The sequence below is a fragment of the Nannobrachium achirus genome (genome assembly GCF_963921795.1).
Source record: "Nannobrachium achirus genome assembly, chromosome: 21".
Taxonomy (NCBI): domain Eukaryota; kingdom Metazoa; phylum Chordata; class Actinopteri; order Myctophiformes; family Myctophidae; genus Nannobrachium; species Nannobrachium achirus.
The window spans coordinates 51,653,740-51,664,825 of NC_137828.1; the positions used below are offsets into that span (position 1 = coordinate 51,653,740).

Consider the following 11,086-nt stretch of genomic DNA (forward strand, 5'->3'; position numbering starts at 1 on the left):
ATAACAATGACTTCCACAATAACCTATAAAAAATAGTCACTTCATCATTTGGACATCAAATTGGCCAATCAGTTTTTAAGATATTTTCCATTATTATAGGTGATTATGCTAATTAACGCTAATAATGCAAATTATGCAAATTGCTCAACATATGCAAGTTAGCATCCGGCAGTTTCTACATGCTAGGGACCCTTACTCAACATTTCTAACATAAAACATTGGTGTACTCAACATGCCAGGGTTCACATTCTGGCAAGTGGACTATCTGTCATCTGTCGGGCCATTCACATGTTGGGACAAACCAAACATGTGAAGTATGGCAGCTCCTCCCCGAGGCTGAATGCTCTGGCACTCAGGGAGGAGCTCTAAATGTTTGTGGTGTGACAGTATGTGGTATAAGAGTCTCAGATGCACAACACAACTTCACTGCTGAAGTCATTGCCTGCAGTATTTGCTTGTATTGCCCTTAATGTTTTTTTTTTTTTTTTTTTTTTTTTTTTCACTAAATGCTTTTCCCCTTTTCCTGTGGATCTCGAATATCAAACTTGTTCAAAGAGGCTTTATTTCCTGTTCAATTGAGTGAATCCATTTTTGGGATTTGTCTTCTTTTAGATCCTTGTCGTTAACCGGCTACCACATCTACATCGAAATAATCTCTCAAGGCAGATTCAGAGCTACAACAGCAGAGTGCGCTGTTTTTTCCACTCGTTTTGCCAATGGCTTCCCAGATTGACATGGACATGGCTGCCCCACTGACACCTGAACAGACTGCGGAGCTCAAGGAATTCTTTTCGCTTGTCGACAAGGACGGCGACGGCGCCATCAGCCCCAAAGACCTAGGCGACGTGATGTGCACTCTGGGTCAGAAACCCAGGGAGGCAGAACTGCAGGCCTTGTTCAACAAAGGGAAACCAAGTCGCAAAGGAAGCGTAGACTTTCCAGAGTTCCTCACCATGATACACAGCGAGGTGAAGGACATCACATCAGACAGCGAGGAGGAGATCAGAGAGGTGTTCCGTTTCTTCGACAAGGACGGTAACGGGTTCATCAGTGCTGCCGAGGTGCGCCATGTGTACGCCATGCTGGGAGAGAGGCTGACTAGTGAGGAGGTTGAGGAGAAGATGAGAGAATCGGACACTGACAAAGACGGAGAGATCAGCTTTGAAGGTTTCTTACGAATGATGAAGGCGAATTGAAGGCCTTCAACGGATGTGTCTTTTTTTATGATAAGTACTTTATTTGTTTTTTATACAACGACAGACACATACAATACACAATGGAAATAAAATCAAAGACAAACCAACACAAACACAAAATAAAAATGACAATATTGTGCTACTGTAGACCTTTCTGTAAAGCGACTTTGGGTACTTAGAAGAGCTGTATATAAAGATGAGCTATTGTGGAGATGATATACCATCTTTTTTTTAAATGCGGGTTGCGGGGCCGGCGGATTCGTTGGTTTGTAGATTGTTCTGCGGGCGGGCGGGTTACGTTCTGTGCGGGCTGTAGGTGGTGCGGGCTATGAAAAAAAGCTGACCCGCGCATCACTACTGAACACGTATTCCAGTAGGTATTTCACTAATGAGCAAGGAACGCCTCTTTTGTGTAGAAGATTTAATAAAAAGCAAGTCTCTTGCACACCTACAAGCGTACATGCAACAGGTGCGTAGGAGAATACCACATGAACTACCAAACAAATATTGTAACACTGTTGAGATTGAAATAGTATAACAATGCATGGACAAAGTATACAAGAAAATAAATCTGCATTTCACTACTGTGAAAAAAAAAAAACTTCAACTATATTTTCTGAATTGTATATATTTTGATTTCCAATAAAATTAACTATCTACTCAGATTTTAATATGATCTTGTTTTCTTTGTTACAATGGATCCTTGAGTTTGCCAACACATTCTCATACCGACGACTGCATACTCTGCAATAAGGTGCCCTCCACACTACAGGCGGTTGCCGTCGGGGCTGCCGCTAGGATCAGCGGTGGCCGCACCGCGGTGAGACACAAACACACTCGCTCAGTGAGTAAACGCCACACGGTATTTCACAAAGATGAACACAATCCATCTCTAAACGCCCGTGTACGCATTCACAAACGAGCACGCATGCACAAACGCCCACTCGCCTCGCCGCCCCAAAACTTCACTGCGCGGCAAAAATAGCCGCCCGCCTCTCATTGAAAATTAATTGCTAGGAGGCGGTGACCGCGCGTAGTGTGGAACCCCCTTAATACAGCTTTTTGTATTGGGGTTTGATTTGAATGACACTTGGGGTTCAGTATACTACCTGTAGCTTAAACAAATTCTTGTTTCAATTATTCTGAGCATAATTATGCACCCGTTAGCGTACAAAGTATGTGGTGCTCACATTTTATCATCAATTAGTTTATGTACTGTAGATCACAATGAGGAAATTAAATTCAGCTAAATCTTTTTCTGAAGGACATCCAAGGGGACGTATACCAACGTTTGTGCTGCACACAAACATTGGTATACCTGCTTATTTGTCTTGTGTTGCAAGTCACTACACCTCCCAAGCTGTAGTGACGTACAAAAGGTCAACAGCTACAGTATGCATGCCTGACCTGCTCTTCAGTCAGATGCTGCTGAAAACTGCATGGAATGGGAGATTTCCTAACACTGTGACTTTCATAAAGTGGTTAAGTGTTAACTGTTGTATCCACCAAAAATGTGAGGTCATGAAGCTAATCTTGGCCATCAAACTCTTGGCCCAGACTCTCTCTCTCTCTCTGCCACTTCCATTTGTCATTCATGAATTGTCCAATTTCTGCACATAATTGAGGAAAACATGCAGAAACAGCCCCTCTGTTCAACCAGCGTGGAGTTCAGTGTAGAAGGGTGTCACTTGAAATTTATGGACATTGTCCATGTTAAGGCTATTTCCTAAATAATGCGCCTTGGTGTATAATCTAATGCAAATTGCTGAATTATTCTGGATTTTGTGTCTTATCTCTGAACTTTCTCTTTTGGGGTTTCACAACAACACCTGTTTTTTTTTTTATCACGTACGGTACACAGTGTTTCTCAATATTTTTTGGCTTGAGTATCCCCTTTCCCTAATTTCTGAATCCAAGTACCCACTTTCAAAAACATAAATAGTGCCTATATGATGCTAAGATAAACCCCCCATTTCAAGAATATAAAATCATAAATAGGAGTTTTCATGTCAATAAATATAAAACTTTCAAGCTCATCCCAGGTGCATGGTACTAGGTAACTTGGGGTAGCAACTAGGCTCACACCAATTTCTCCATGAGTCATCATTAAACATAACAGCACAGCACTCCTAATTCAATGTTTTTAATTCTTTAACTATGAATAATCATGTATTTTTTGGGGGCATTTTCTTGAGTACCCCCTACAGTACTTCTGTACACGTACCCCCATTTGAGAAACACTGCGGTACACCATCTGCAGTGGTGTAAAGTAACTAAGTATAATTTACTGTACTGTACACTTTTGAGGTATTTTCACTTTACCTGAGTATTTCCAATTGTCAGTACTTCCACTCCACAACATCTCAGAGGCAGATATTATACTTTTTACTTCAGCTTGTAGATCTGCTATTTTCAAAAGATATTTATACATATGAAAACTACACTGTATCTGTAAACTGACTTTCTGTATAGTGAGTACTTTCTACTTTTGGTACTTTAAGTACATTTTGATACCACTACTTTTGTACTCAAATACATTTGAAATACTGTGACAGAGTATTTCTACATTGCAGCATTGATACTTTTACTCGTAAATGAGTACTTTTTCCACCACTGAACCAGTGTTGTGTTTGACAGCAAATTTTGATTTAGTTTTAGTCATAGTCTTTTGAATAAAATGTAATTTAGTTTTAGTCATAATTTAGTCACCTGAAAGGTTTTAGTCGACTAAATATAAGATTTTAGGCGACTAAATCTACAGTTGATTTAGTCAACTAAAATGTATTTTGGCAGGCCTTGATGACATTGTAATGGCTGATTTTACACTTGGTTGCGTGCTGACAATAGCCGATCTACAAGCTCACAACGCGTCGCAGCGTGATGCGTTGTGAGCTTGTAGATCTGCTATTTTCAGCACGCAACACCTGAGAGCAACCAAACATAAAATGACTCTCTTCTCCACTAGTCCCTCCCTAACGTTTTAGTCTAGTTTTTATTTTGTTGACGAAATTGTCAACATATTTAGTCTCAGTTTTAGTCACAGCTTACTTTTTATTTCGTTTTTATTTCGTTTTCGTCAGTGAAAAAAAAAAACACAGTCGACAAACATTTTTCGTCATAGTTTTAGTCAACGAAATCAGCACTCCATTGAACTGAACTGTTTTGTGGTGGTTTCACAACAACACGTGTTGCTAGTTTTTTCCCCGGTCACGGACGGTTGCAACATCTGTCCAGTCAACCTCCAGTCTGCTCAGGGACCCTCGACGAGGCCGGAGAAAACATGGTTGTCATGGACACCATGCTCCATATACTCGCAGGCAGCAGGTCGAAGACGCAGCAACAACGCCACCCATAAATATCCCTGACTGTGTGCTCCATCAGGATCATGTTACACTCTCGTCAATTGCAGTAGAGGAGACAATGAATGACTACACCAAGGGTTTTCAAAGTGGGTGACGGGGCACCCTGGGGTGCCGCGACGGCAGTCCAGGGGTGCCGCGAGATCATTTGATAATATTTCGAATTTATTTGGACACTTTATAAAGACTATTTAGTATCCTTTTAAACTTGAAGTACACAGTTATTTTCAGTCAGTTCTAACCAAAATGGCTATTATCTCAATGTTTTCCTCGCAACATAATCACTAAAATATCATTACTGTCAGGCAGAAACCTCTGTCGCACAAAACTAGTGAAAACAGCCGATCTACAAGCACACAACGCCTCGCATTGCGAGGCGTTGTGTGCTTGTAGATCTGCTGTTTTCACTAGTTTAGTACATTTTATAGATGATAAATACAAAACGAACGGTTTTGGACATACAAGGTTTCCACCCGACAACGACGATATGCTATAAATATAAGGTGCTGGGAGTGAAAATTATAATGTAGGGGTGCCTCGGATTAAAACAATATTTATGGGGTGCCCTGAGACAAAAAAGTTTGGGAACCCCTGGACTACACTATATAAACTAGAGGTGGGACGTTTGTGAACGAATCAAGTCTTTTGAACGGCTCCTTGAAATGAACGATGGGATCCGGTTCGCAAAAAAATGAACTAAACTAGTGAAAACAGCCGATCTATAAGCACACAACGCCTCGCACCGCGAGGCGTTGTGTGCTTGTAGATCTGCTGTTTTCACTACTTTTGTGCGACGGTCTTGTATGATGAAGCAGGGCTTTACTTTACGAAAAAACATACAAATTTGAAACTTGGAGATACGAGGTTTCTGCCTGACAGTGACGATAAGCTGACAGCTCAAATCTCCTGCTGAGCTCTGATGATTCTTTTTAGTCCGGGCATTTCGGGCAGTATGTTGATGGAATCGTGCACTTTATGAAAGAAACATGAAATTTGGCACACAGTTAGAACATGCCATATGGAACATTTTTGGCTATAGGGACATCTCAGATTTGTCTTGGGAAACTTGTGGGAGCCAATCAAAGTTGGGGTCTCATAGACTTTACTATACAATAAAATAATACAAAGAATAAATATGCTTTAAGTAGCATGTGAAGGGTCAAACTAGGGGTTTTTCATCGTTCTGAATCCAATGCAAGTATTTGTTTTGCACGAAAACCATTCCTTTCCGAAACACGGCCCCCACAAAACAGTGAAAATTGACGACTCATCACTAAACCAAGGTTTTATGGGGGTCGTTTTTAGCCCAAGGAATGTTTTTCGTGCAAAAACAAAATTCTTCTTGAACAACAGGGGAGCTAGGAGAAAGAAGAAGGACAGGCAGACATAGAGAGGTTGAGGGGCAGAGGGAGAGAGGGAGTATGGGAGAGGCAAAGAGCGAAGGGAGGCAGTCAGGTTCAATTTATGAGATTTAGAATAGTGATTCTCAAACTTTCTGACCCCCAAATTAGGGAGACCTCGCCCTAAAGGGTGAGGTCGTGCACATGGGCGCGTGCACATGGGTGCACACATCTGCCTGGGTGACAGCAGACTGCTGGGCGAGCGCTGGCGCTTTGGCATGGGATCAACTTTCCCTCTGCGTCCTAAAATAAATATTGGCACTTTGGCTACAGTGTCTTTGTCTTTTAAAGACTATATTAATGGGATCAACTTTGACCCAAAAAATGCAGACTCATTCTGACATCACTCCTGTGCAAATAGACGATTCTTCCACACTTTCCCTTTGGGTAGCACTTTATAATAACTATACACTATAAAGCATTAGTTAAGCATTAGTAACTAATGAATTCATCATGAATTCATCATGAGTTCATAGTTTATTAATCATGAATTCATCATTAGTAAGGCATTATTTATACATTAACTGAACATTAGTAAACACAGTAGTTAAGCATTAGTAACTACTGAATTCATCATGAGTTCATACTTTATTAATCATGAATTTGTCATTAGTAAGGCATTATTTATACATTTACTGTACATTATATAACCCAGGTTCCAAATAAGGGTTAATTATATGGTGATAAAAAGTCAAATAAATGACTACCTGGTTATGCATACTGGTTTAAATAATGGTTAATTCATTGCATCATATGATTTTGCTTAAAAACAACAATAAATAGTTGGTTCATCTACAGTAATAAATATGCTTAAAAAGGTTGAAAACCCATGCTGTATTGTGTAAAATGTGCCAAAAACATTTTATATGTGAGGTTAAAAAATCGGGCTTTGAACAAATCCCTTTAAGTGCACTCCACTATAAAAGGAGCACTGCCCCTTTAAGAGTCTCTTCCTGATACAGACAGAGTGTATGATCAACAGAACAGTGAGTGAACAGAGAGAAAAAACGTCAGACAAAAGACAGTTTTGAGCATTTATTTTCGAGAGTTTAAGTGTTATTTTTGTACAATATGAGTGTTTAAAGGCCTAGCCAAGTTAGCAGGAGTTTGAGCCAACAGAATCCAGTGCTTCAGTCAGCAAAAACGAACTTTGTGGCTAACAGCTAAGCTAACTGGCTGCTGCTCATCAACAAGCCTGACAGGAGAGATAGTTTTGAACTGAGTGGGTTCCTCTCCATGTGAGGCAACACACAGACATCGGATGGCAAGCTATTGGAGACCCAGGAACTGAATCTACAGAAAACATCTATTGGACCAACTGCATGGTTTGACCAAGTGACTTGAACAGAGCTCTGACTGACTATTTTTTGGAACTGAGATTTGACTTTGAACAGAACTCTGACTAACTAATATTTTTGAACTGAGACTTTGGACCGAGCAACTGAACTGTTTTGATCATCCACTGAGTTAACTGAACACAGATCTAAGGAAGAGGAAAAGACAGTGACATTTCATTTGGAAGTTAGATATTGACAATATTGCACTGTTTTGTTACTAAAATTGATATTGCACTATTTTTGATAATTGATTGTTTTTGATATTTTATTTTATTATTTTCTGTAAAGGTTGAACTTAAAGGTCATATTAAGGTTAGTTTAAAGGTACTTGCCTGCACTTTTTATTTTGAAAGCATACTTAACCTGCTGAAAATAGCTCAAATAAATAGGTCTTACCTGTTTAAATAGGCTGAAAATATAATAAAGATTGACCGGTCCTAAATAGAAAACTATCTTTAGTTTGAATTAACTGGATTAAATATTTAGTTGGTAAACTAAATAGAAAAACTGACCTAAGAACCTGCTCTAAAAAAGAAAGGTGTTGAATGGTTTTTGAGAATTTTGTCTACCTACCTCCATCATTGTAAATAGTTTATTGTATGCATACTATTTTTGCTTCATTATTTCATTCAGTAAACTTGACGTCTTTATTATTCACATTTAAGCTCTTGTCTCTGGTCTATTCTTTTAGTCACCTCACGAACCTAGAAATACGGTCATTTTCTACATCACTGCTTCTATCTCATTTATAAATGCTTTATAAGGCATGAATAGTCCTCACTTTAGATGGGCTCACGGAACATACTTAACTAACAAGTAGTAACTACCTTAATAAATCATTAATTGATGATGAATCATGATTAATAAAGTATGAACTCATGATGAATTCAGCAGTTACTAATGCTTATTAATCATGAATGTTTTGTTTTATTATTACTATGTTGTTTCAGGTGTCCGCTTTTCTAATAAATACGGTCATTTTCTACATCACTGCTTCTATCTCATTTATAAATGCTTTATAAGGCATGAATAGTCCTCACTTTAGATGGGCTCACGGAACATACTTAACTAACGAGTAGTAACTACCTTAATAAATCATTAATTGATGATGAATTCATGATTAATAAAGTATGAACTCATGATGAATTCAGCAGTTACTAATGCTTAACTACTGTGTTTACTACTGTGTTTACTAATGTACAGTAAATGTATAAATAATGCCTTACTAATGATGAATTCATGATTAATAAAGTATGAACTCATGATGAAATCAGTAGTTACTAATGCTTAACTACTGTGTTTACTAATGTTCAGTTAATGTATAAATGATGCCTTACCTAATGATGAATTCATGATTAATAAACTATGAACTCATGATGAATTCATGATGATTTCATTAGTTACTAATGCTTTATAGTGTATAGTTATTATAAAGTGCTACCTCACTTGGCACTCTACAGTAGGTCAATGCGGAGACTGATGTCCGCCAGGCATACGGGTATTGCAAACAACCGAAGGGACATCATTCCCCACGGGTGGCAAAGCAAGCATGCATATTCTTGCTCAAGATGAAGAAACAAACAAAAAACATCACTTTCTCAGCAATGTCTCAGCAATGTCTTTCCTGAGGTCCTGACAATATAAATGTATATCACATTTCAGGCCTTCGGTCTGAAAAAGAGATATCCATATGGGCATATATATGGGCATAAAATGGACACAGACAGACAGATATCTCCATATATGGGCATAAATGGACACAGGCAAACAGATGGTCAAAACGGGTCCTATGACAACAGGTATAAATGGGTTTGCATTAAAGGGTGGGACATTCATTCCCTATTTACGGTACATCATTCCCGAGTAGGCCGGGCCCCGACTAGAAGGGCGGCCGAGCTTCTAGTTGTTTGTAATGTTAGTTGAAATATGAGCATGTAAGGTTATATTCTGGGACATATCTGTCTACATAAGCACCTACCACTTCAAGTTCCCTGCACACCTGTTCTTTCTTTCTTTCTTTCTTTCTTTCTTTCTTTCTTTCTTTCCCTATTTTTTTGTTCCTTTCTCCGCCAACCCAAGAGCAGGCTTGGACGCGCCGAGACCGCCACCACCACCACCACCTCAGTAAGTGGCCTATTGTTTAATGAGGCGGTGGGATCAAGGAGTGCAGCAGCCTTGACCTGTACGTGTAATGTGTCTCAACTGTGTCCTGTTGGTGTGATCGTCTTGAGACGTCAGGCCCATCGGAAGTCTTAAATCGTGCATCTTGCAGTGGGAATCGGACCGGGACCACATCAGGCCATGAAGGCAACCCTGAATATAATTACGCGTTTTGATTGGGTGTGTCAAAGCCTGTTTGTGCGTCTTTCAGAGCCCGGTGCTATTTTTGAGCATTAACGCGAGGCACAGAACACCAAATTACAATGTGTATTTGGCATCAAGACTTTGACTTTTGCAGTAAGGTAATTAGGCGGGCCTATATTTTATTTCAAACTATTGCACTGTGTGTGCCCGTTTGTGTTTTCACAGTTTGACTGCATTTAAATTCTCTTTTGATAAACAAGTCGGTTTTCATTTAGTATTAAATGTTTGCACCGATCCTGAAAAATATGTTTGTCTGTGAAACGCAGTACACTGATCCCGTCTTTCTTTGCACATAGCTGGTGATGTCAGGTCTTTAAATGGTACAAATGTGGATGAGGAGAAACTCACAACTCACAACCCCTTTGACGTTCTCGGGCTGGCTGAGCTCATCAGGCTTTAGCCCGCCCCCCAGAAATGGAATCTCTCCCTGTAACCCCAGACTCTCTTCCCAAAACGAAGTGTGTGATAGAGGCTGGCACCGCCAGGCTACTGAATACTGGCTTAGTAGCCCAATGACAGGCTAGGAATTCCACCCAAATATTTAACAGCTGGGCTTTTAGATCTTCTATGTTCAGTTCGCGCCAGTTGTTGTGGGCCGGTCTGGGCCAAGATGCCAGGGCTGAATTTATGTCCTAGTCCGGCCCTGCCTATTTCTTACCCTTTTCCCTGTCTCCCTTTAATGTACTATTTATATTTTGAAAGAGTGCTAAATAGATAAAATACACTTAAAAGGATTAGAGGGGCCCCAATGAACTTGAGTAGGCTACGCTTCCTTCTCAAGCACTATGATCTTTTTGCGCCCTCCAGTGCCTGAGTAGGGTAGAGCCTGCAGTGCCATGGATACTTTTTACTCAAGTAAAAACATTTGAGTACTCTTCCGCCACCGGGTGCCTTTTGATTGGGGGAGAGTGTTTTCTGATGGTGTTTCAGTCCGAGTGTATCAAAGGGTGCGTTCGGAAATGCGCACCGGGTGTGTGCTCAGTGTAGTGAGTGCCTAAACCTAACCCTAACCCTAAGGGTCGATTCACACCGTTATAAGGAGCCTAACTAATTTCGGTTCGGCACTAGGCGAACCCAAATATGGTTCGCACCCCCCGGTTCGGGGGGGCGTCAACCGACTAAATTCGGCTCTACGGTGCTGACGAAATGTTGTGACCTCCCGACTTAATTTCGGTACTCAGCGGTGTCTTCTAATTCATTCAGCCCGGCTTCAAGTGCATATTCTCGGCTGTAAATCCAAGGAAACAGCAGTCGTTTGGGAGGGAGACACGCCGACTTCCAAATGCTTGTGTGGCCGTGTAATGGGCATCGCAGAGCGGATACATACAGCTGCCTCTCGCTCTGGCTGGAGACGAGTGGTGGACTGGGAGGCGCGCGCGTGACGCGTGACACACACACACACACACACACACACACACACACACACACAC

The 11,086-nt window shown here is 40.5% G+C and overlaps 1 protein-coding gene across 1 annotated transcript; it reads left to right on the forward strand.

The window, feature by feature from the left end:
• Nucleotides 1–740: 740 nt before the first annotated feature.
• Nucleotides 741–1,196, forward strand: LOC308306794 (neo-calmodulin-like; the record flags this gene model as incomplete). Its single annotated transcript, XM_080751836.1, has 1 exon — nucleotides 741–1,196. The coding sequence occupies one exon, from the start codon at nucleotides 741–743 to the stop codon at nucleotides 1,194–1,196; it is 456 nt and encodes a 151-aa protein (XP_080607962.1).
• Between the last annotated feature and the right edge of the window lie 9,890 nt (nucleotides 1,197–11,086).